Here is a 24,609-nt window from a genome sequence, read left to right as displayed (position 1 = left end):
CATAGGTTATAAGCAGAAAATGGCCTCGAGCAGTCTTTCCACAACCCTAAAGCACGGGTAACTCTACTCCATGCACTCCAGATTGGTGATTGTCTCACTAAAAGCCTCCCGGATTGGAATCTTGTGCCCCTACAGACAATGTCTCTCATTATACCCTTAACATTTAAAAGCTGCCATTAAAGTCTAACATTTCTTGTCTTACCCACACAAGGCAGAGGGAACAGGTTTTCCCGTTTGTCTTTGTTGATCCTCAAAACAGACCCAAAGGAATGGTGAAACTGATCCCTTCAAAATGTGCTTTATGTCCCCATAATAGGAATTCACACAGAGAAGACTTAAAAACCCCCAAACTAAATAAGAAACCCCAAATACAAAGATGCAAGGAGCACGTTTTCAGTATGCACAACTTTATTTTCTAGTTAATGGGTACAATTACTTTTCAAATGCAGATTTTTAAAAGTAAAAAAACTTAAAATGCATCTCCAAATTTAATATCTGACATGCAAAGACAGAACAGTAATACTCAAAATGCATACAAAAATACCACTTCATCCTACTGGAGAAAGATAAGCACATCTAGTTACACTACTTAAAGATACTTTAATTAGTACAAAACTGTAGAGAATTTTAGCTTAATTGCAAAATACATTATTTTGGTATCCTTATTTTTGATGGATACATAGAAAATTAAGCACATAACCACTTAGGCATTTGAATGCATTCTGCATATTACCTCTTACTTTTCTATGCCACTGTAGGCTTTGAGAGAAATGCTGTTTTTCAGAAAAAGTTTAATATTTTGTGCCTGTTAAATTAACAACCATGCCTAGAACAAATACACAGGCCAAAAATAAGTGCATTTTATTATATTGTATCAAAATTAATCCCAGATCAGATGTCATATTTGGAAAGGAATTGGAAGACTGGAAGACTAATTGCTTTTTAAATACCTGTACAGACAAGAACTAAAGAAAGTTAAAAAATAATGTAATGACATCTCTGTCAAGTAAGAATCTGTACTCACTTCACAGTGCAGATGTTTTCTTGAGAAAAAAAAAAATTCACTGCTACCACTTTTTACCATCTTCTCTGTAGAAGGATGTCTCCTGTGTAACAATTAGCTGAAAACTCACTTACCAGGTAGAATATTTTACTTTTTTCTTAAAATGTACATCTGTTTTAGAAAAGCAATACAGCTTCTAAAAAACATGTCACTGGCCTTGTGCACTGGCAACTGTTCCAGTAGTCAGGTTAATAGGAGGTGGAGCCATGGCCTGATGGGGTCTTCAGGCCTGTAAGGTGGGCTGAAGTGCCAGCCTCTGGTGAGAGGCTGGCAAGGGGACAGGAGGAGGACAGGTAGAGTTAAAAGTGTGAGTTGTCAAACCACAGGATGAGATGAAGCATTAGTGTCAATAGAAATTAATGGTTCCATCTGAAGAGGTGCAGAAGTCTGATTTGCCTCTTGAACACTTGCCTCATTCTCAGAGGGTGGAGATGCCCATCCTATGGACAAATGGCCCATGTCCATTGTGAATACAGCACTTTGCTGGCTTGGACTGGAGCACCAACATCACCTAAGTTCAAGTGTCTGTACTGAGAAACTTCACTGTTGTGAGGGCTGAAGCCTGTGCCTTAACTAGAAAATACAGATGCCAGTTTGGTGCTGTTACCCACTGTGCAAGATACCGTCCAACTGGATGAAGTTTCTAGAATTTTTTTTTTCACTGACATTGGCAGAGTTCACTCAGGTCCTGAAGTCAGAATAATTTATTTAGTGCTTTAATTTTTTTTTTTCCACTGTTAACCTGCAGCAGAAATCTCCTGTGTGCATTGTGATGTGGGAAAATTTCTATGATGTAATCAAATATGGAGAATTAAATACACTGAAGCTAATTTTCCACATTGTTAAACTCAAAGGCATTTTATACCTGGACATTTCTTATGCTTTAGTTTTTATCTGTTTCCTTACAATGCAGGGTTTTTTCCCATTTAAAAACATAATGTAATGCTAAAAAATTTAAGGTAGCAGTCTGTTTTTCATCAAAATACATTCCTTCTTCATGAAAATTAAGAACATTAGTTAAGGATTAAAGTTTGCTGCTCAAATCTTTATCTTTTGTAAATTATTGCACTTATGCATTATGAATTTTCATAAGTAAAAGAACAGCAGCAGTTTGATGTAGAGTATTAAAAGAAAAAATCTCTATAAAAATATAACTATTCATTAAACAAAAAATACAGCTATATTCCATTAAAAAAAACCCAAACCTCAATACTAGGTCACATTCTGACTTTCTTGCTTGCACTCAGTATCAGCCTGTTTTACAGATTCCATTAAGTACCCAGGGACTAAGGTTTTCCTTAATTTATGTCATGATCTGTCTCTTCATGAAGATTATGTAATCTAGCCAAAATAATCTGTCTGTCCTTCATTTAAGGTACAATCATTAATAGTAGTGCAAGGCTTGCTACAGTGGGATTAATACAGAACTAAGGAACCCATATCCAAAGGTCTTTAGGAACTTCCTATTTGAAACTTCCTATAGTTCAGTGCTGTTTCCTTTTCATGTGACAGTTTCACCTGTTACCTCTTTCAGTGATCCAACTACCTGCAGCAATTTAAGGAATTGCTTGAAAAAAATGATCATAATACATTTTTCAAGGCTTGACAGCACATCTTCTCACACTCATGTTCTAAAATTCAAAGCCTTGGCCAGCTAGAGCTCCTGCCCTTTCACTAGGCTTTGTAAAAATACTGAACAAAAGGCTTGCCATCCAAAGATTTTGGTCTCTTCCACTCTCCTGGGGAGACAACAGAGCAGCTTTTCATCCTGTACACACTGATAAAAGTGTAGTGCAACTTCTGCCTGACTAGTCCCAAAACTGAGTACATCTTTCACAATAGTCTTCTGATTTTCTTTTTTATTAATATATATCATAGCAGAAAGTGCTTGCAGAATCAAGGTCCAGAATATTTCTGGGATAATGTTAGCTAAAATTTGGAGAGTTATAGAGATCTGTATCATTCAGACAAACAATCAGGGTTTTCTTCAAGTGCAAAGATTGGTTTCATAGCAGAAAATGCTGGTATAGATAGTACTGGTGCATGAATATTGCTGTGCGCTCACAGGCAGGACAGTGCCAGCAGTCCTTCAGGAAGCAAGTCGGCGCATAGCCTAGAGAAATGGGTTTTGAAAGGTGGAGAGAAACAGGCTGTGGTTAGTTCTCAGTATACACCATTTGGGAAAATTATCATGTTTGTGTAAACTAAAAACTCAGTGAAAGTACAAAGGAAGCAACTTCCGTAAACTGTGCTGATTGTGCAAGGAGCTGTCTGCTGTGTTAAAAGGAGGAATGAAAGGGGAAGGTTGATCATCATTTTGGACTCTGGTGCCTCAAACCTTACAAAGTCTTCTTTTAGGCACCCAGCTTGTGTTAAGATCTATTTATAAGCCTGTGTAAGGCAAAAATAGTCCTAAAGCAGGAGAGATTAAGAGATACTTGAGCTGATATAATCCACTACCATCACAAGAAAAATGTGACTTCCTCCACTTAGCACTGACATTCAGTATCCAGAGAGGGTATTTATTTATGGAGAAGGTACCTGTCGAGGGCCATACTCTCATAGTATGACTCAAGGCTACAGGCAGAGGGATAGACACATTTATTTCTGAATTGCATACCTCTTCCTGAACATCAAGTTCATCATCAGGCTGGCTGGCTTCTGTGAACTCTATGGGTTCTTTAGACTCCTGCATGAGTGAAATCTTGGTAGAAAGAAATTAAGAAACATGATGAGTTACAGGTTGTCCATATCATTGAAATTGAGTTTTTTTACTCTGAAGTACCTTAAAATAACTTCCACAACTTAGAAGAGTCTGTTGTTTACTGTTCCTTGACAAAGATGATGATTTAGTTCACCTGAGAGGAACTTACAAACTGCAGAGCCTTTGGGCCTGTCTCTGCTCACATGACTAGTTACGGCTTTGTAAAAATAACAAAATCTGTCTTTAAACTGTACAGCATATACAGCTATAAGCTATATAGCATTATAAAAATGTTAATCTCTACTATAAAAATTAGTATGAAAAAGTTATAATAAGGGTCCTATCCTAGCTAATTACCAGTAATATTTATTTTAATTCTACTTATTAATTATACTGTAATAACGATTGTTAGGAAAGGAATTGTGGTGAAAAGAAAGGAGGACATTATATGACCATTTTCCTAATAAAGGCCCTTTAAATGCTTTAAATGCTGCAGAGTGCAGCAAATCTTTAAATACTACAGAGTCTTCTGGTTATCTGAAAAAAACACAGAATACAATGAGGAAATGCACAGAGAAGGGCAGCAGGAATGAACACTAGTGTGGAACAGCTTCCATACACATCCATGCCAAGCAGAGGGAGATTATAGCTTTGATCAGAAGTCTATGGAGTGTTGGGAAAGGGAGCAGGGAATGATTATTCATTGCAGCTAACAATTCAGAAGTCCAGCAGGCCTAAAGCAAGCATGAAATATTTGTCATATAATCTAAAATTAGAGAACCCATCTCCACAAGATAGTGTCACAGGTTCCAAAAGAAGTATTACAGACACATTGAAGAAAACTGCATCTATAACAATTAAATATAATGTTCCAAGTGCAAAGTCCAGCTGATGAGGTTCTTAAGATGCCAGTAGTCAGAAATTAAAAAATGTCTCTTAGGATGGAGTGTTTTCCATATGTGCTGTTTCTCATGTTCTTTTCACTAGCAAGCTCCTGGAGTTGACAGACCCTTCCTTTCATCTAGAAAAATACTCATGTACTACAGAAGCTTCCCAGTTTACTACACTCCCACTTTTTTTGTACTGCAGTTCTAGGTCTAGTCTTCAAATGTGCCATGGAAACTTCAAGAATGAGTGCTAGATGATGGAGGAAGGGAAAGGTACAGCTGGATATGCTTACCTTCTCAAATATAGGGTCCTGGTTGTCACTGTATGTCATTTGATTCCTTATGTAGAGCACAGCATCATGGACAGTCAAGAAAAATATGTCTTTTCTGACAGTGTCATCAAAAAAGGCACCCCGTTCCAGCTGAGATATAAGATTGTCTGAATAAAAGAAAGTCATAATAGTTTTATACAATATGAAATAATCTAAGAAATAAATGTTAAAATACATGGTTGCAACTGTCAAAAATCAAATGTTCAGCCAAATTAATCCATCAATTATAGTTGATTTTTACTTTCCATATTTCCTTTACACCCCATGATTTTTTTGCGTCCCAATGGAGCCAACAATGCTTATCAGTGTTACAGTTCACATATTTATTAGTGCAGATGCTACCACAGACACATCTAGAGATCCCTTCTCACCTTCATTTTATTCTTTGCATAAGAGAAAGTAGAAATATTTGGATATTTACCTTGATATGAAGCAAAGTATACTCTCACATCAATTCTCTCAAACTCTTTAATTATCTAAACAAAAAAAAGTTTGCAACAAGGACATCAATAAATAAAGTCTGTAAGGAGAAAATATATGTATGTACATCTGTGTAATGTATAGGCACACACACTTCATTTTTTTCTGACTGTCTTCATTCCACATAGTACAATTTGTTTATTCATCATAATTAAGGTACTGCTATACTTAAAGATCCAGTAGTTAAGTACCTGGCTGCTGAAGTGGCCTGTCTTCAACTAGGTAAGTGGAACTATCCATTTTACATGCACAAGCATTGCTGCTAATTAAGGGTTTCATTCTGTTCTCAAAATTCGAATAATCATCTCTCCAAGTGAGATCACATGGGCCTGCACAAGCTTTATGTCCCCCATTTATGTGTGATATGATACACTCATTCACTGGCACATGCAGGTTTTCTTACACAGATTTTTCCCTCATGCAGTGCACCAGATGGGCCTGTTGTTGGATGAAAAAGCTACACACAGAGAGAGTCATGTCAACAAACCCCGTATTCCCGCATAACTAGGCAGGAGGCTGATGCAAGGCACACACTACTCCTGTATTTCACTTAGTTAAAAGGCAGGAGACTAGAACCTACCCCTGGCTCCCTGGTGGCAGGCAAGTCTCTTAGATTAGTGTTTTCAGAGGTGATTATTAATTCTATTTCTGTTAACTGATAAACCTGAGTCATGGTAAAGATCTGGTTTTACTGATAGGCTAAGTAGTCCCAGCTGCAAAATTAAGTTAGTGAAAGCATCAATCTGAGCATACAAAATATCAGAAAATACCGAAGATTGAACAATCTGGTCCTACACACTTGTAACTGGGCACCAAAAAATAATGGAAATACTTGGCCTTAATCTTTACATCTCATTTCCTTCTTTCTAGGAGTATTATCTCATTATGTACTGTGAGTTTGAAGATTAATTAGGAGTGTTGATGAAGAACTTGATACCAGCCACAGAAAATACTTTAAAGAAATGAATCATTCTTCCTTCATAATTAAAATGAATGAATAAATGAAGGAATGAATAAATAAATCCTGTGGCTAAAGACTGAATTGGGATGGTAAGATGAAATTTTTACTACCTCTGTGTTGAGTGAGCATCATCCTGTGCCCAGATTAAAGCAGGAGGCATGTGGAGAGAAAATATATAACTAAAATATTTCATAACATATGCATATAAGTGGACAACATTTTGCAGTTAAATTTTTTGAGTACTTGAATATGCAACCTTCATATTGTTCTTTGAATGCATTTTTCCCCTTTGAAATACATGCCAATATTCTACATTTTGCTGGTATTTTTCATATTTACATTTTGATGGTATTTTTCAACACCATACCTTTTAAAACTCAGAAATTAACTTCAGATAACAGTTCTTGATTTACATACTACTGACTAGTTTCATTTTCACAGAACATCGGAAAAAAATGTCCTTACCGTTTTTATTGATCTCACAGCTACAATATCCAAGAAGGTTACTGCTCCAAAATCAAGAATGAGACTGTGGATGGGCACCTTGGGGATGTTTACTTTGACTGGGAGTTCTGAATTCCAGTCCACCTGGATCTCCACTTCTTTGGTGGGAACTTGAAGATCGTGGTTGTCTTCAGGTTCCTCATCAGTCTCAAAAGCTTCATTATTAATACCAGGCTCACTGATGATGCCATTCTAATGTGCAGATGATATACGGAATATAGAATTCAATCATGGAGAAAGTTTGGGAGTTATAGAAAATACCACCCTGTAGTACCTTCTGTGGAAGGAATTGACAAAACAGACACTTGTGACCAGTACCTCCTGCTGCCAATCTGGTACTGTGGTTAGCATAACTAATGCCATTTTATAAGGCATTCTCTATGGCTGAGCAGATTGTGTATTTCTTCCCTTTTCCTTAATTTTCAGGCCCTGAAGGTCCTGTGAACCAATTAGACAAATCAAACCAATTTCTTCTTCCTCTCCCTATCAGCCTCAAGGTTCCAGGGCACCAGGGTGATCTCACCCTTCCTTGCTGGCCTTGAAGGTCCCAGGCACGTGGGCAACCGGGTGTAGCTGGTGACCCCATCAGAGAAAAGGGAAGTGTAACAGTGCACAGAGCACTCTGTATGGCAAGTCCTGTGTGGGAAATTTGGACCAAAATTGCTGCTGACAGTGAGAAACCCACAGGGGCCAGGGATGCCTTCACTGGCTTTTGTTTTCTCTGAGTATTGATGCCTCATCTTCTTTCGTGTAATTTTTAAGTCTAGATTATGATTGTTATATTAATACACTAAATGATGCTTAATTAACATCTGGCTTGACTTGATCTGAGAGGGTCCAGGTAGTTAGAAACTCTAAGTTAGGGTCTAGGTGATTAAAACTGTAAGTTGTATTATAAATTCTGTATGCTACTTATAGACTGTACTACCATGTACCAAGTCACACTTTTCATCTCTATTTTAAAGATGAGTACAGAGTAATTCATAATTAAGCCTTAACTAAAAAGCTTCAACAGTAATCCTTTGAGAAAAAATAGAAATAAATAATTTTAAAAAGGCCTACCTTTGTAGCTTTTAATTTTCCCTTCTTGATTAGCTTTTGTATTTTCCTCAGTGCTTTGAGTCTTTTATTATATACCTTGACTGCATCAAATCCCACCTACAGAGAATGGACCAAAATTAACTTAATTCAAGTATAATTCCAAAGAAATCTCACGGATAGTTAAGAAGCTTCCAAACGCATAATTTATCACTTACTGTGGATTTGAGGCTGCTTTTCAGTCCATCAATGTTAGCATAAAAAATTGGACTTGAAAACTTGAGAATCTTCACACCTTCTGGTTCTATAACCTGTTGCCAAATAATATAAGGTTCAACAGCAACAGCCATATTTTGACTAATAAGAAGCAGTTTAAATGTTTCAACAGTTCAACTACATATCTAATATTAAAAAAATTGCACGGATTTGTTGATGATTGAGGGGATTCCATTTTTAGAAGCTTACAGCATGCAAGATGGACCAACCATCTGGATGAAGATGATGTTGAAATTTGTTATCTTTGAGGACTCCACTCCCAAATTCAAGATGTGTACAACATGCAAGGCACGACTTTTTCTTACACTGACATGTAGACTGAAGGAAAACAACTCAGCAATGACTTACATTTTTGTAGTCCTTGACTTTCTTGTAGATGTCTGTGCCAGGAATGTTTCCAAAGCCTCCCCATGAAGGACTAACAGAAATAAAAATACAGTGAAGGTAAATGTCATTCTTGGGCACTCACAGAATTGAAGGGATTGCTCCATACAAAGTGTCTTTGACTCCTGTAGTTTGCTTTCTAATGCCAAACTAACAGACTTCCAAAAGTGTTGCAGCTACTTTGCGTCACTGTAGTGAAAGGGCCTTTATAAAAACAAGGTACTTTGGTCTCAGCCATTTTATCCCCTATTTAATGCACCATTTTGATTTAAGAGCTGAGTGAACAATTGGTTTCCCAAACCAGAAAAATATTTTAAAAGGTGATTTCTTTGCTTGAAATTTAAAAAATCACTTTTTTTACACTGAAAAAAAAAAAGATTTTTTTTTCCATTTCAAATCAACTGAAATACATTTACATTATTTTCAGATTATATAAATCTTTTTTTTCCAACCTTTTTAATTTTTATTTCAGTCAACAATAAAATCAAAATGTTTTGCAGTCTTCAGATATATATTTAACAGTTGAAGCAAATTGTTTTCAAATTTGTAGGGCCTCATGTCCCCTTTATATTTTGGTAACATTATCTGAGTTTAATTTGGGAGTGTTTTTTTGAGGCTCTTCAGATTTAATTTTTTATAATCTATTATCATGCAACAACTTTTACAAGGCTTTATTTTTAGACATTTGCTGACAGTGCAACTATCCTTTGGTAATGCTAGTTACCATACTCTCTGGACTGCAAGCTGAAGAAAAGAAGTTATATTGTATTTTCAGATAAAAGATCAATGGAAAATAACAAGACAACCAAATAAGGTTCTTCAAATCCACCTTTTCTCACCATTCCACTCCATATATTCTTTAAGCAGCAACAAATCAGCCAGAAGCACAAATTTTTTTTCTTATTCTCATGCTTTCCCTTGCTCTTCTTTTACAGCCATACAATCAGTCTTGTACAAGCAGTAAGTGAAAAGGTTATTAGCATGTGCAACACACTGTAGTAATATTACCTGCTGAGGGTTACTATCATGATCAACTAATTACAAAAGCCATACATCTGTTTATATTTGATCTAGAATGTTCCTGTCCCTTTTCAGAACTCAGCTGTGTGGATGCATATAAAACATATGGGTAAGTACCACCAGAGTGGCCAACATGATATGAAATACTGATAAAATAATGCATCTTCTCTTTTATCACTGTAAGTAAATGATAGCACACAAAGAGTGTATTTTTCTAAAAGAAAGAGATTTTTTTAATTTCAAAGTTTTTGTAAACCCAAGCAGATATAAAAATCATCTTGTGTTTCAGCATATTATCTTCCTTTTTCATCAGATAAGACTAAGAATTATTTCTGATACTGTATTACTTACAACTGAACTCTCAGCACAACTGTCAGCAATCCAAACAAAAGGCCAGCAAGTAATCCCAAATCAAGTCCCAGAATGATGGATGCTATACATGTAAAAACCCAGATCATCTGGAGAAGAAATAACAAACAAAAAGTGTTTTAATTTTAACATATGACTCCTAATCATGCTAAATAAACACTAGACCAGATAATATGAGAAGCAGATTTTAACTCTGGAACTGATTTTAGCACATTAGCAATCAGCTGACCTACGTACAAAAGTCTTCTTCCTCCAAGATGCTTTCATCCATCATTATCTTATTAGGCATAGTTAACTTTTTAGGAAATAAGGAAGTTTTCAACATAACAGTACTTTCTAAGGATCTGATTCCTTTGGTGAGATTAAACATTGCATTTACTTATATCTGATGATGGCAATCTTTGTTAATATTTCTGCAAAATTGGAAAAAGTTTTATTTTACTAAGATGTAAAATACTGTAAGATGCCCCCCATGCAGACATATAGGGAAGGAAGGGGATTCCTCAGTGACATCTAAGAATCAGAAAGAACTGTTGCGAAGAGAGGTATTTAATATTAACAGGTTGATGGCACTTCTCTAAGATCTCCACTCAATATTCATGCATAACAGTTGAAGTGCACTCCTCAGCTCTTTCTTACATCACTGCCCATGGAGTAGATGCAATTTTTTAAAAAGCTGAGTGCTTGCACTTCTCACTGAAGTCAGTGGGATCTTTTGTCTGTAAATCAGTAAATGATCGACTAAAATATTTGAGATCTGTCTAAAACAGGTACTGCCCAATGGCACTGTAAAATCTAAGCACAGTAAAGACTGCATGGAAAAAATATCATCCATGCAATATTTTTCTGCCCCAAGAGCCACAGTGAAGGTCTGTTCCAAAGAATATACAATGGGAGATATGAGCAAGTACCCTGAGATACAGTTATAGTGGTTCATAAGAAAAGTCTGTTCACACATCCCTTAGCATGCTAAATGAATCCAAATTCTAGCTTGCACTAGTCTTGCTACAACAAGAAAACGTATTTTCTCAGGACTAGCTGAGATTATTCAGGCAAATGGGATGTTCATGTGGTAACAGCATAAATATATGTACATGAATTAAGGAAAGGTCATCTTTTCTGACTCATTTAAATAGTGCAAAAGATAAGATCAGAATGGTAAAGGTGGAAACATGCCATGTTTATTCTGCTTTTCAAGCCATATCAACACAAAGTTGCTGTAAATGATGGAAAGGGATATGAAGGAGTTATCACTGCACACAAATACCCTGATTGGCACTCTTACTGCAGGGTTTAGGGAACAAAGAAGATTAGCAGAATACTGACCTAAAAATGGGGAATTTTTTACTAACCTCATGGAATTGGCATTTTGAGGATGCATATGAAAGTTTTCTGATGTTAACTCCCCAAAATCCTGTTTATGTGGTAGTTAAGAGAAACTTGGATGGCATTAAAAGGTAAAAAAAACCAAAACTGGACAAAAACATTCAGGAGAAAAAAAAATTAGGTTACTTACAGCATCCACTTTATTCTGTCTCCATAGACGGGGAACATCAAACACTTGCATGAACATCCCTTTCAAGTTAGCTATGACTACAGCTGCCAACACAGACTGTGGAGAAAAATAATGAAAAAGTGGTATTCAGAAGCAAAGATGTATATGAAGATAGTGCTCAGTATGACACACTATAAACCACAGCCCTGTCTGGAATCAGTCATCATGATTTAAAGAGGGATATTAATCTTGCCCATCATAGTTGAGCATTTGGATCTGATGTGGCTGTGCTGCAGAGGAAGAGTACAGTACCTTTTGTAAGGGCTCCAGCAATTTCCCCAGGGCAACAATAGAAATCAAAACGATCCCAGCTGAGATTATACCAGCAACCTGCAAAGGAAAGTGTTTATAGGAAATGAACTTGCTACGAGTCTATCATCTCTTTCTAGGATTACAAAGAAAAAGGTACACAACAGTTGCACAATACATTTCTTTCGGAACAGGGAGACCTGCCAAAGTGTCATTGTGTTTAGGCATAGGCGGGCAACCATTATGTGCTTCAGCTAACACAGAGGGAATTCACTTAAGCAGGAAATCTAAACAAACACTAGGTAGTGGCTCTTGAGAGGTTATGTTACAAAGACAGATGAATGGAGCAGACTGTGTGTAAGCTGGAAAAGGAGCTGCTGCATAACCCATAGTTTTTCACTGTTAAGGGCCACACAAACTGTAGTTTGGTAAAACAAAGTCATTTACTCAATATGACAAAGATGTCCCATGGCTGATGATGAATAGCAAATGGCAGAGCTTCTCAGGCCAGCACATGGGAGCTTAAAGATATGGCCAGCTGGGAGAGATTTCCTCCCACATCCTACTGTGACAAACTCAGTCCTCCAATTGGAAATTAAATTCTGGGGAACTAGAGTTAAAAGATTTCTGATCCCTAAGGTACATGCTATGTAAGACTTGATTGCCCTCTTCTGGCAGAGTTACAAAAATTATTCACTACTAGAGCTGAGCTGCTAAGACACCCATGGCTTTCCATGAGCCAGCAATGCAATCGTCTTAGGACTGTTTTCATCTCATGGTGAAATTTGTGCACTACACAAAATAAAATCTATTTGTGCACAGTACTAGTAAGAAGAGGTCATTACCTGAGTCTTTCCACCAGTACTTTCTTGGACTGCAGTCCGTGAAAGAGCAGTAGTTGCAACAAAACAAGAAAAGGCACCTGAAAAAATGTTGCTGAACCCAAAGGCAATAAATTCCTGAAAGAGAATTGGATAATGCTGTAAATAAATATGCCTGAAGACAGTTTTTCAATGGAGAAACACAATAGCTTTTGCAGTAGTTGATAAAGTAGTTAGCACAATAATATTAAGAAGAGTATTAGTTACTAATAGCTGTTAAATGTTTACACAAATTCCTCTTGTGCCAGTGCAGCTACCTCTGTTTGGAAACTACCCAAAGAAGCTGGTATACTCCCCCTGAAGTGGACATACTCATCTGAGTACAAAGGTGTTTAAAGCTTACTTCCATCAATGTTACCAAAGCTAACATTTCTAAGAATTACACTGGAATAATTGCATCAAGAAATGAGTACTAGAATAAATTTAACTCCCAGGTATCATCAGCTAAACAAATTATTCCGATCAGTACAATAGTCTGAGTTTAGACAAGTCTTTAACTAATGCAAAGCATTGTATTATTAGCAGAACTATTAAGGAACTTTGCAATAAAACACAGTTTCACTGAAAACTTGTGGTTTGCTGAGTCAGAAGTTTTTCACTCTTAGCATCCCAATGAGCTCATGCTGAGTCTCAGGCAGCATTCTCATAGATTTGCCCTCGGGTCACAGACTCCGGCACCTACTGATGTTGGTTTTTCTGCTCAAGTGACAAGGACCCTAGGAGCTTTATATCCTGGGATCTGGGCCATCCCTCTGCTGGGAGATAAAGAATTTGGGAGCTGTCTGCAACCAACCCCATATAATTGACACAAACATTATTTTCACTCAGCTGACACAGGCACAAGAGCTTTTTACTTACTGCAAGCTTTTTAAAATATAATTTTAGATTTGATTTTGACTGTCTCCCTTCTTTTCTACAAAAATAAACCTCCTCTAAATTTTCATTTAGCTCCAACTACAAGAGCAGGAACAGACCTAAACAATTTCCTGCCTATTCACATGTAACCACTGTGATCTGTGAGAAAATATTGGAGGTATTGTTCCTAGTGTTCTTAGGTGTTAATAATCTGGATGTATGAGGACAATATAGACATTGGTAGATAATAGTATCAACTCGACCTTCAAAATTATTTTACTACCTGCTTTTATGGTGTTACTTTAGCTTCTCCAGATCAAATGATGATTTGCCCATCATCCTGGGCTGCATTTAATATTTTCTACATGTAAAATTCATAACATAGGAAAGGAAGGCACTTTGCTTTTATAAACTAATTCTTCTACTCCAATATTTAATCAGTACATTTGAAGCACACCACTGCTGGCAAAACAACGTATTCAACAACAGAACAACATAAACAGAATTTCTAGGCTTATGTATTATTCTCTGAAATTTATTAAAGTGAAAGTTGGTGCATTTTGATCAACTTTAAGACCAAGTGTTACCAGATATGACCTTTGAGGATTGTAAACTGACAAACAGAAGCATATTTTTCTTATATACTGCAAAACAGTGTTTCTAAAGTCAAACTTTATGTAATCCATTAGTACTAAAATAAAGGACTCATTAAACAAAGTACTCATCTATTTGTTGCAGTGAGGGTATTTTCTAAAATGCTCAAAGGATAAAATTAAAAATTAGCACAGATGCAGGAGAAGGAAGCTTTCTGACATTTTAATTCCACACCATGGCCAAGCAACATAACCCTCAGTGAAGACATTGAACAAATGCAGGAATCCTGTAAGAGCTTGTGATGCACAACTCATGTCACATTCTAGCTCTGTGCCCCTAGAAACCAATGCTTAAATCAGTTCAGCCATTTAGTGTACACAGCTACTCCAGCACGTTCATATGCTGGTACACATTAACTTCTTTTGTGAAGCTGCAGGACTGATCTATCAGGTTACAAGTATAGTTATATTGATGTAACTGGTGTCATGCTGAGAAGTACAATAATTTATTAACTGTAAAGTTCAGCTGATTCAAATCCTGCATGAAGACTAAGCCTAAATAAAGATGTCCAGAGCAACTTCTTAGCTTGATATTGCTTTCATCTGCCCACTCAATGTACCTCAAAATATGCATTACAAGTGGAAATGGAAAGTAGGTTGCTAGGCCATGTCAACTCGACATGAACAGAAAATTCCCCTTTACAGTGCTCAGCCCTTTCAGAGCTACTGTAGTCACTAAACCAATACAGAAGGAATGAAAGAGTATGAAAAAGCCATACTGAAGAAGGATCTGGCTCATCCCTGTGTGTCCATTTAAGCTTTTTTTCAAGAGCCAAAAGACTTTCACCTATCAGACTTCAGTGCTTGTCTGAAAAATGTGTGTGAATGGTGTTGTTTTCATTTGGCTACATAAGTCATCATGTTTCACATTCACTATGTTTATAAACTATTTGGTTATACATACCTGGTTTCCATCAATAGCATAGTCATACTTGGTTGCATATACCTTCCCCACAGATACAGCAATAGCATAAGCAACAATAGCAATGGAAAAGGAGGCTGCAATCATCTGGGAAAACAGGCTGACATTTGGAGGCTCAGGAGGCAAAAATCTAGCATTTAGAAAATATATTAGTGTTACCAACTTTGATTGAATTCTGTTCTTACCAGAACTGTCAAGGTGTTTGAGGCAGAGGCAAACAGGTTGCTTATAATATGAAGTGTAATGTTTCAAGTTAATAAAAAGGTGGAAACAGCCCATTGACATACAGTACACGCTTATCTAGCTCACCCCAGCCCAAATCCTGATGCTATTAGTCAGCAACAAAGCTCCCATTGTTCTCAGCATGACTGAGATTTGGCCTTATGATAGCAAAGTGAAAAACTACATTTTTTGAAGCATCGAATAAAGAATGCATTGAATAGTATGATGAATTACATAAATATGTTAATGACACGTCATACTATTGTTAACATGCTTCTTCAGTAAGATCTCAGAAGCATTTTATCCCCTACTGTGTTTCCACAAATTTTAATTAATTAAGCCCTGAATACCAAATGGAATGTGAAAGTTACTACTGTGAAGTGCTCTGAATCTTTCAAGTGGAAGTCTCCACCAGTGTAATCCTTAACATCCTTGCTCCTATGCGTATGGAAGTGACAAAGTTGATTTGGATAACAGTAGCAGCATGAATAAGAACTGCAGTGGCATAACTCAGGATTACAGAAATTAAATCTAGGCAGAATTTCTTTATTAAAAGTCCTTATTTTTTTACAACCATTTTCCATAGTCCTATAGTCACTTCATGAGCAGGAAGCAATTAATTTTCAGATGGACTTCATCAATTAGATAGACATTCCTAAGCCTGTTTTACAGAAGAAGGAAAGCTAGGCAACATATTTAGGTGGCATAATTGATAGAAGTAAAACTCAGAAAATCTCCATATCTGAGCTCTGAACTCAGGTTACAGCTTTCAATGTATCTTTTATGCATTATCTCTTACTACAGTCATTTTTAGCTGATTAAAATAGTACCTTGTCCCCCCAAAACAAAGACACTCACCCTCTTGGAATGCTCTTGACAATGCCTGCATTGTACTTTTTTTCCAAGTCAGCAGCATATGAAATGCCAGTGGCCACTATTGTCTGTAATAAAATAAAACAACAGTTTTAAGTCTTAAATAGAATCCCTGTCTTCCTGTAGCTAGACCCATCCACTTTATCTGTTTTCAGCTTTTGTTATGCCCCTTTGCTTACCACAATAACTTCTATGGGTATGGGTATAGGTATCTTGTGTTTGAACCGATCATTTATTTCTTTAACTACCATGCAGACAAAAATGGTGAGGAGTCCAGCAATAAGATCTGCAATGTTGGTGGTACCAATTTTTTCAAATGTTTCAACAAGAGTCTGAAAAATAAATATGACAACACAAACCCATGAACACTTGACGGATGTGCAAATACTCATGAGACAATCCAGACACATAGGGTTTTTGAGGAGGCCAAGTAAATTCTTCGTTCAAGCCTGGAGAAGCCTGAGGAAAATGTATTGTCAAGGTGCTAGAGAATCAGTAAATGGATTTAATATATTATATAATATATCTATTTAATGATTTAAATTATATTTAAAATATATTTAATAATTTAATGGAAAAAGCATAATTGCAAGAATTGTCCACATAGGGGGCTTCTGCTTCCCAGTTTTTAGTCAATTATTACTAAGTAAAAAGAGCTAACTCTCCACCTGTGTTTTACCTCTACCTGTATCAGAGCAAGGAAAGGAAGATCTATAGTTTCTTCACTTTGAGAAATAGCAAGGGAGATCCTCATTTTTATAAAGAGAGTTGACAGACTCATGAGCAAAGCTCTGTTTCACTGCATGCCCAGTGCACGTGGTCCGTGCCTTACAAGGCTCCTATTTCCACTGCTGACTAACAGAGAATGAGTGTGAACACACAGGTCCTGCGTGGCTGTGGGGAATCCTGCACTTCAGAAAAACAGCCACTATCCCACTACAGTAAATTAACCCTCCCAACAGAGTTCAGCCCCAGACTGGAGCACTGGGCTGCAATAGGCAGCTCCCTTCTCTACCCTTCCTGTGCTCTTGCTTGATCCTATTGTTTATTACAAGTTATTGTACAGAGAAAACATGAAGGGATGATTACAGAAAAGTCACAAATACACCTCTGTCCTCCTCCTAAGCACCAGGGTAGTTCTCACTTGCCTCCTGTCTCCAAGAAAATGTAATCCCATGCATAGTGAAGTAGCTGTAGCAGAACTGGTAGAAAAGGGGCTAGAACCACACTTCTTGTATCCTGGTCATCTCCCCCAGTAATGAGCTTTCGGTTTAAACATAAGAGGAGGTTTGTAGCAGCAGCACTACTCCCACCCTTCTGAACAGACTTTGGTTTGGAAATACAACATCTAAGTGCTTAATCAGCTATGTTTTCTAAGCTAAAAAAGCCTTCCTGAAACACTGAATCAGATGACCTCCCTTGGTTGACTGAAGCCATTTCTTGCCCATTCTACTGTTTACCACAGATCCCATAAGAATGGCTGACCACCTCTTACACTGCTTCACTTCACAGGGAAACAGTAACTTCCTAACTTTGGTTGTGGATTCTGTTAATGTTGGATGCTTGCTGTTGCAGTCTGTTAAACAACACTATTGAAGCAAGTCCAAAACTTGCTGAAGCACACACAGCAAATCACTGGTTGAGCAGACCAGAAATAACAATTTCTTTGCTCTGTATACATCTGCAAACACATTGACCTGGCTCACCTGTGACACCACAGAAGCTTTGAACTTTAACCTAAAAAGTCAGCATCCCGCTCAGGCTTACTGGAGCTGTAAGAACCATTTAGTCCTTTTAAAAAGTGTATTATACTAAATACAATACATTCAATAAACAAAGAGATGGGGAAAAAAATGGTGGATTAACAAGTCTGTCATTCTGCCAGATATGCTGTAAGATCTCTTATACAGTACTTTGTCTCACCTAACTTTCCTTGTTCTGAGGGGAATAGTTGTTATTAGTTCTGAAAAGGCCCATAAGATAATAACTTTTTACCCCCACAAATAGTCCTCCAGATTTCTTTTTTAATTTTTACCTTATAATATAGTTATATTCATCCTACTATTGTTAATCTAGATGTCTGTTGTATTTTTGCTAGTCTGGTTGCCAGAACTTGCATGTAAAACCTCCAAAGATTTTTTTTTTTTTTCCTAGAACAGGCTCTTTTAGAAATCTGCTATTCTAATATGAAGTGCTATGGAAAATCTAAAATACTGTGAACCTGGATACTTTCATGCTGAAGTCAGTGACACAACTGAATAATTTCCCTAGGAAAGGATACTACTCTGTGACACATGACCTCTAGGAATTCAGTATTTGGATAACACAGGCAAAACATTTCTCCATTTGAGCTATAAAATCTATAAATTTCTCCGTTTTTCTATAAAATCAACAAATGAAGCCGTGACAACAACAGTCAGCCTCACATTTGCTAACCATTAGGTACCTGGTCAAAGAGTGGGAATCTGCATCCTTTAGGTATTCACATGCATGGCTACAGTGTGAAATGGAGAATGATGCCCTTTACCAGAATGACCTGGTGGTTTAAGTGTAAAGAGCCTTGGGACTGCCAGTTTTGGGAGATGACCTGACAGGGTTAATAAATGATCAAATGTCCTTCATAATAAGTGAGAAAGAAAGGGATGAGACAAACTGTAATCTCCAGAAGTGAAAAACTGTTTTGCTGGATGATCACATTTAAACTTCATGTGAAAAAGTGCTGTCTGTGACTTCAAGATATCAATTAGACTTTCTGTCTGGGAAACCCCAAAGGCAGCTGCTTAGAGCTCCACAGCTATGAATGAACAGCTGCAGATCTTCATGGAAGTGAGAACTAAAGGAATGCCCTTTACTTACCACCATATAAATGAACCATCCCTGTGTGAAATGGAAGCAGAAGATATGCAATTATATAAAAATATCTGTCATAAAACTAAAGCAAATTAGAAGGGCATACTTACATATATTATGGAAAGGACACCATTATAATTTTTAGTTGAAACATTCAGAACTATTTTCAGTTGTGACACAAGCACTTGAAAAGCAGCTGCAGTAGTGAATCCGCCAACTAGTGGATCTGCAAGGTACCTCACAATGAAACCAATCTGGAGAACTCCAAATATAACCTGGAAAGATCATGAAGAACAACAGCTTGTTAAATATCAAAAATGTACACTTTTATTTGGAGATTTTTTATGCTTTGTTTTTTCTCTTTGTTGATGCAGAGTCTTAGGTCCATATTTCCCCCATTTCAGCCTAGTGTAGCTTAGTATCATCCATCCAAAGAAATAAAGGGACTTGAAGAAATGTGTGAAAGGAAGTTCCAGGATATGCACCATTAATACTCAGTTTCATGCAGGTCTTCTGGTCTGCAATTGAAGGGCTGTTCTGTTCTCTGTGCTCCCAGTTATGCTGTCAGAGACTCTACAGAGGATAAGAAGCTTTTAAAGGTTTGTGATAACTTTCCTTAATTTTTGTGTTTTACTACAGGAAAATGTCTGACTGCTGTAGTAGGTATTTTCCTGCCATTAACATTAAAGCAGGGTCAACCTTGTGTCTTCAAGTCAGCTATTTTACCTGTAAAATTCCAACCAGGAATGTGAGAGTGCTAGCAATCAGTACTCTCTGTGCATCTCTGGATTCAGTGTCTATCAGTGCCCCAGTGCCATTAGTCCCTGTAGCATTACTGCCTTCTATGAGAAAATTCTCATCAGGGGCCATGCTCAATACAACAGATCCCACCATCAAACTGACTACTGGGAATGGACCTGTAATGACAAACAGAACACACTGAAGTTTAACACACATTGAAAAAATGCATTTATCAGACTAGACAAGAAACTCCAGGTCAGAAAAACCATGTAAAATTGTAACTGGGATACATTGGTAGTATTAGGGGACCAAGAGCCGCAGGCACTGCATACATAAGACAAAAATACTGCACCTTCCTTAAATACTGCTCCTTCTTTAAATAACTTGTGTTGTACATACAGATACAAGTGTGGTTCCATGCTTTGCTTGAGCTAATTTAGGGCTGTACCAAGGCCAAAGGGGCAACATGTTCAACATGCTCCAACCACCTCCCCTGTATCAGCATCACAACCAGACAATGTAGATCACCAATCCCGGTGAAAGCAATGTTTATATCTTTAAGTTTTGGGGTTTCTTTATTTGCTTGTGGTTTTTTTGGTTGGTTGTTTTTTAGTCATGGTTAGTTTTCAGCTGGTCCAGCTTGCCACATGATCAGGGATCTCAACACCATGGCTGTGGCAGGAACATGATCCAGTGGGCAGGACCACATCTTTTGGCAGTATTGTGTTATTACATTGGCTAAAGATGACTGAAACTATACTTTGGGCAAGGTACAGAGAAAGTGATCACTGTGTCAGCAAAACAATCTAAAAGTAATCATATTTGTTGCAGTTATTTACTAAAATTATGCAGAAAAGGAAAATGTCACGAAATGTCTCAAAGAAGGTTAAGTTAATTTTACAGGTACCTTAGAGAACACTTCATGAATAAGAACATTGGGAAAAGCATAAAAAAAAAGGAGTGTTTGATAATCTAGAAAGTAGGAATGCCACCATAAGTAGACATAACAAATCAGATCTGGATAGCAAATGTGAGCTGCTTGGTAGGGTAGGAAGGGGCTAACAAAGTAAAGCAAACATACAGAGATTTTTGATGCAGCAGAGAAAAAAAGTTGATGAATAAATGTAGTATCTTGCCAAAGCTCTGGGAGGGGAAAACAATGTATTTCTTGGTAGAGATGAACAAGGAAAGACTACATTTTGTTAGAATGAAGAAGAAGGAACTTCAGTGATCACGCTGTAAAAGAATTTTAAATGCAAGGACTGACAGGAAACAAACCTCATAATCTAAAGAAAGTGTTCAGAAAGAATCAACAAGGATTACCCATAGCCTTGATGTGAGGACCTAGAATGAGGCTGGAGTGGATACACAAGTTCTGGGTCTCCATGACAGGCAAGAAGAAGATACTGTCCACAGTAATGAAAAAAGGATGCAGCAAGTAAGGCTTGTAGAGAAGACTAAAAGAGCTGTGTTTTAGCCATCTTGAGCTTTAGCTGGTAGACGAAATGTTTGTCATTCATACTGCCTACTGAGGCCTTGATGTTGTCATTTCTTGCATAGAGTGTAGATTTAAACCTCAGCACAAATTCAAGCAAAAACTAGGGGCATACCTGAAGTTAGCTATTATGCACAATTGCCTGTATAAAGCAGAAATAAGCTTTAATTTCCCGAGATCCACCAATATTAACATTCACCATAGCAAATTTGTTTCAGAAAGTAGTTATATTGTATGAAATATAAATGTCTGCAGTAAGGATTAGCACTTTGTAATAGATAATTCACTGTAACTTGAACGCATGCAGTTACCAACTGAGATGTGCCTTGATGTTCCCAGGAAAAAGTATGTCAGGATGGGGAAAAAAGCAGAATAGAGACCATATCCAACAGGGACTGCAACCAGCAAAGCATATGCCAAACCTGAAATGATAGATCATCAAAATATCACATTTAAAATATCTCATCAATCTACTATCTTGTCTAGAACAGACTTTCAGAAAGATTTACTGCTTTGGTCCAGATGCACTTTAGAATATGTTTTGTCCGTACATCAGTTGCAGGCACACATGAGTGAGTGAGTGAGTGAGTGAGTGAGTGAGTGAGTGAGTGAGTGAGTGAGTGAGTGAGTATTGAGGGCTGTAAATGACTGTATATCCCATGTTGGTAGCTGAATACCAGAGTAAGTACTGAAAGATGTTCCTATACTTGCATAGGTAGCCCCACACACAGGCTGAGATAGGAAACTTAAGTAAGAACATTGTTGCAAGAGGGCTTGCCTCTAGAGAGAAAAGGAGGATATGTGAAGGTTCTAGCTACAGACAGAAGTTTCAAGGGCAAGACTCTGAATTATTGCATGACAAACATGCTTCAGAGTATCTTCAGCTCTTGTGAAAATAGGGCCACTTCTTTTCCCAGTAGCAGCTTAAAAACTAATCTACCAATAGTAAGTCACATAAATTTGAGAGTCTCAGTTCTTCTTCCTTTGCATATCTGAGCAAGATGTCAAATCCAGCAAGCAATAAAAAAAATTGCCTTCAAAATCATATCCCTGTTAGCCAGAGTACAGTATTCTCCTTCAAAGATTCTCCAAAACCCATCAAGAGTTCAAACAACTGAAGTCCTGGTTGTACTACTGTGGGTGATGGGAGGACTGCGAGCAATACACATAGTTGCTGGGAATTAGAGACTTCAGGGGCTTCAAGATCCCAGAAGTCTCTTTTTTTTTGCAAATATTTTGGCCAATTTTTCCTGTAATGCATGCTCTAAAATTTCAGATTTTTTTTTTTTTTTTTTTTTAATTATAGCTAGGTGTAGATTTGCATTAATTTGGGTTTTCCCCTTTTTTTTCTACTTGTTTTTCTTAATGCACAGGTGGGAGACCAGACAGTATATTAAAAAATTTTGTTTTACAAATGGATTCTAATTAAGACAAAATCAGGCCACTGAAAAAAAATTAAATAAGGAGGTTATAGTATAAGCACAATAGCAATTATAAGTAATATGAAAGGTCCATCCAGCCCAGTTCATTTTAAAAAGGCACAGGGATCCTGTAACAGTGCCACTACCTTCAGCAAAGATCTTCCAGTTCTGACATTCTTCTTTGGGAAAGAATCCCTTCATTTCTCAGGTCACCCCCTGCCTGGGGCAGAAGTTTGTAATGCTTTTTTTTCGGACAGTCTCTGCCTTCCTAGCATGCTCCAAGGGAACAGACAGGAGAGAATACTTGTGTCTAATCGGGAATGCGTAAACTGCTTTCTTTGTTCCCAATGTAAATCTTTGTCCCCTTCTGCAAACACTTAATTTCCATTGAGGGAAAGTGTGGGGTTGTCACAGGCTAGTTTTGCCTGCTGCAGTCCTAAAAAAATTGTGAAAATGGTGAGATTAAAGAAATGAGTGTGGTGGATGTGTCAGGGTTATAGTCAGTCTTGTCTTAGATGGATGCTGCCTCAGGCAGGACGGTTCTGCCCTCTGAGTCTTCCTTAAGTAGCTTATTGGAACAAATTTCTGCCATTTTCCTATTTGTTCATCTAAAGAAAGCTTTACTAATAAGAAGAATAAGGAAGTAAGGAAAGCTTAATATTGCAAGCCATGTACTCTAAATATCCATCAAGTTAATTTTTTAAAAAAATGTGAATACATCACCACCTCTTTGAGGGTTGTCTTTTGCAGAGACCTGAACAACCTTATGAGATGAATTTCAAAAAGGATAGATATCTAGGTTGATTATTTTAGGTGAATAACTAGATTTTTGTAGGCAGTTGCAGAAGAACTATAGGCTTAAACAACCAAGAAAGAGAAATAAGACCACACGACCTATCTGATTTATCACAATGTAATTAAAATTTTAAATATCAAAATAAATAGTCTTTGAGTAAAATGCCTGGAAGAAAAGTTAAATACATCTTTATAGTACATCACAGGAAATTTAAATCTTCTAGCCAAGGAAAGAAAAAGGAATAAATTAAAACCATAAATTATTTATTGCAAAATAATACCTAATATCTAGTATTAAATAACAAGCTTCAGATTTGTAATTCCATCTGCATAACGTCCCCGTGTTCGGCCGGCTCCCTTACGGGGACGTCCTGGGGAGCGGAGCGCCGGCATGCCCGGCTTTACCTTGCAGGGTGGCAACGAGGCCGGTGCTGAGCCCCGAGATGATGTCGCTGATCAGCCACTCTTTCACCCGGTAGTTGGGCAGCCAGTCCAGGATGGGCAGAAAGGACTTGGCAATCTGAAAGGCCCTTTTCCTTGAACATCTGCAAGAAAACAAGTGATGAACGCACCCCACGGAGCTGCAACCGGAACGCCCCGAGAACCCCAGAGTGACAGAGAGCTGAGCTGATGCACATTTAAATTTAAGGGGCAGTGGCTGTCACAGTCCTGTCTTCCAGACAGGGACGGGGCACGAAGTGGTGTCAAAAGCGCGCTCTCTGGGGAAGCAGCCCGCGGGCAGCTGCGGTACGCAGGGGAGCCGGGACGCGTCTGCCGCAGCCCGGCGTGCGGGGCTCTTCATCCCTCGGCGGGTGGAGTTTGTGGCCCCGGGACGGCGCCCCCCGGCTCCCTCCCGCCGCTCGGACCCACCTGCAGGCCGCCTGCGCCCGCTCGCGGAGCGTGGGCGGCAGCGGCGGCCGCCGCTCGTTCTCCTCCTGGAAGCCGGGCTCGCTGTAGATGGGCCGCGCCACCACGTAGTGGCTGAGCTCGGGCAGCGGCTCTGCCGCCCGCCCGCCCGCGGCCATGGCCCCGCCTGAGCCGGCGGGCGGCGAGCGCGGCCCCCCCTGCCGGCCCCGCCG

The 24,609-nt window shown here is 38.1% G+C and overlaps 1 protein-coding gene across 1 annotated transcript; it reads right to left on the bottom strand.

Moving 5' to 3' along the window:
* Nucleotides 1-1,048: 1,048 nt before the first annotated feature.
* On the bottom strand, nt 1,049-24,609 carry SLC26A4 (solute carrier family 26 member 4). Its single transcript, XM_058863739.1, has 20 exons — nt 24,401-24,609; nt 23,936-24,075; nt 21,626-21,736; nt 19,805-19,995; nt 19,189-19,353; nt 16,408-16,560; nt 16,214-16,296; nt 15,116-15,263; nt 12,668-12,781; nt 11,826-11,903; nt 11,535-11,630; nt 10,001-10,107; nt 8,594-8,663; nt 8,188-8,280; nt 7,994-8,089; nt 6,893-7,123; nt 5,408-5,462; nt 4,948-5,093; nt 3,684-3,767; nt 1,049-3,176 (listed from the first exon to the last, which is right to left on the bottom strand). The coding sequence occupies exons 1-20, from the start codon at nt 24,553-24,555 to the stop codon at nt 3,153-3,155; spliced, it is 2,340 nt and encodes a 779-aa protein (XP_058719722.1). The 5' UTR covers nt 24,556-24,609; the 3' UTR covers nt 1,049-3,152.

The sequence above is a fragment of the Poecile atricapillus genome, chromosome W (genome assembly GCF_030490865.1).
Source record: "Poecile atricapillus isolate bPoeAtr1 chromosome W, bPoeAtr1.hap1, whole genome shotgun sequence".
Taxonomy (NCBI): Eukaryota; Metazoa; Chordata; class Aves; order Passeriformes; family Paridae; genus Poecile; species Poecile atricapillus.
The sequence above is the reverse complement of the archived record's forward strand: the minus strand, read 5'-3'. Positions and strand labels throughout refer to the sequence as shown.

Excerpts from the sequence above, each read along its gene's own strand:
- SLC26A4 (XM_058863739.1), bottom strand. The coding sequence starts at position 24,555 with ATGGCCGCGGGCGGGCGGGCGGCAGAGCCGCTGCCCGAGCTCAGCCAC. Across the intron at positions 8,281-8,593 it reads AAGTCAAGGACTACAAAAAT|GTTATAGAACCAGAAGGTGT; the intron begins GTAAGTCATTGC and ends ATTTGGCAACAG. Across the intron at positions 8,090-8,187 it reads AAAGCAGCCTCAAATCCACA|GTGGGATTTGATGCAGTCAA; the intron begins GTAAGTGATAAA and ends CATTCTCTGTAG.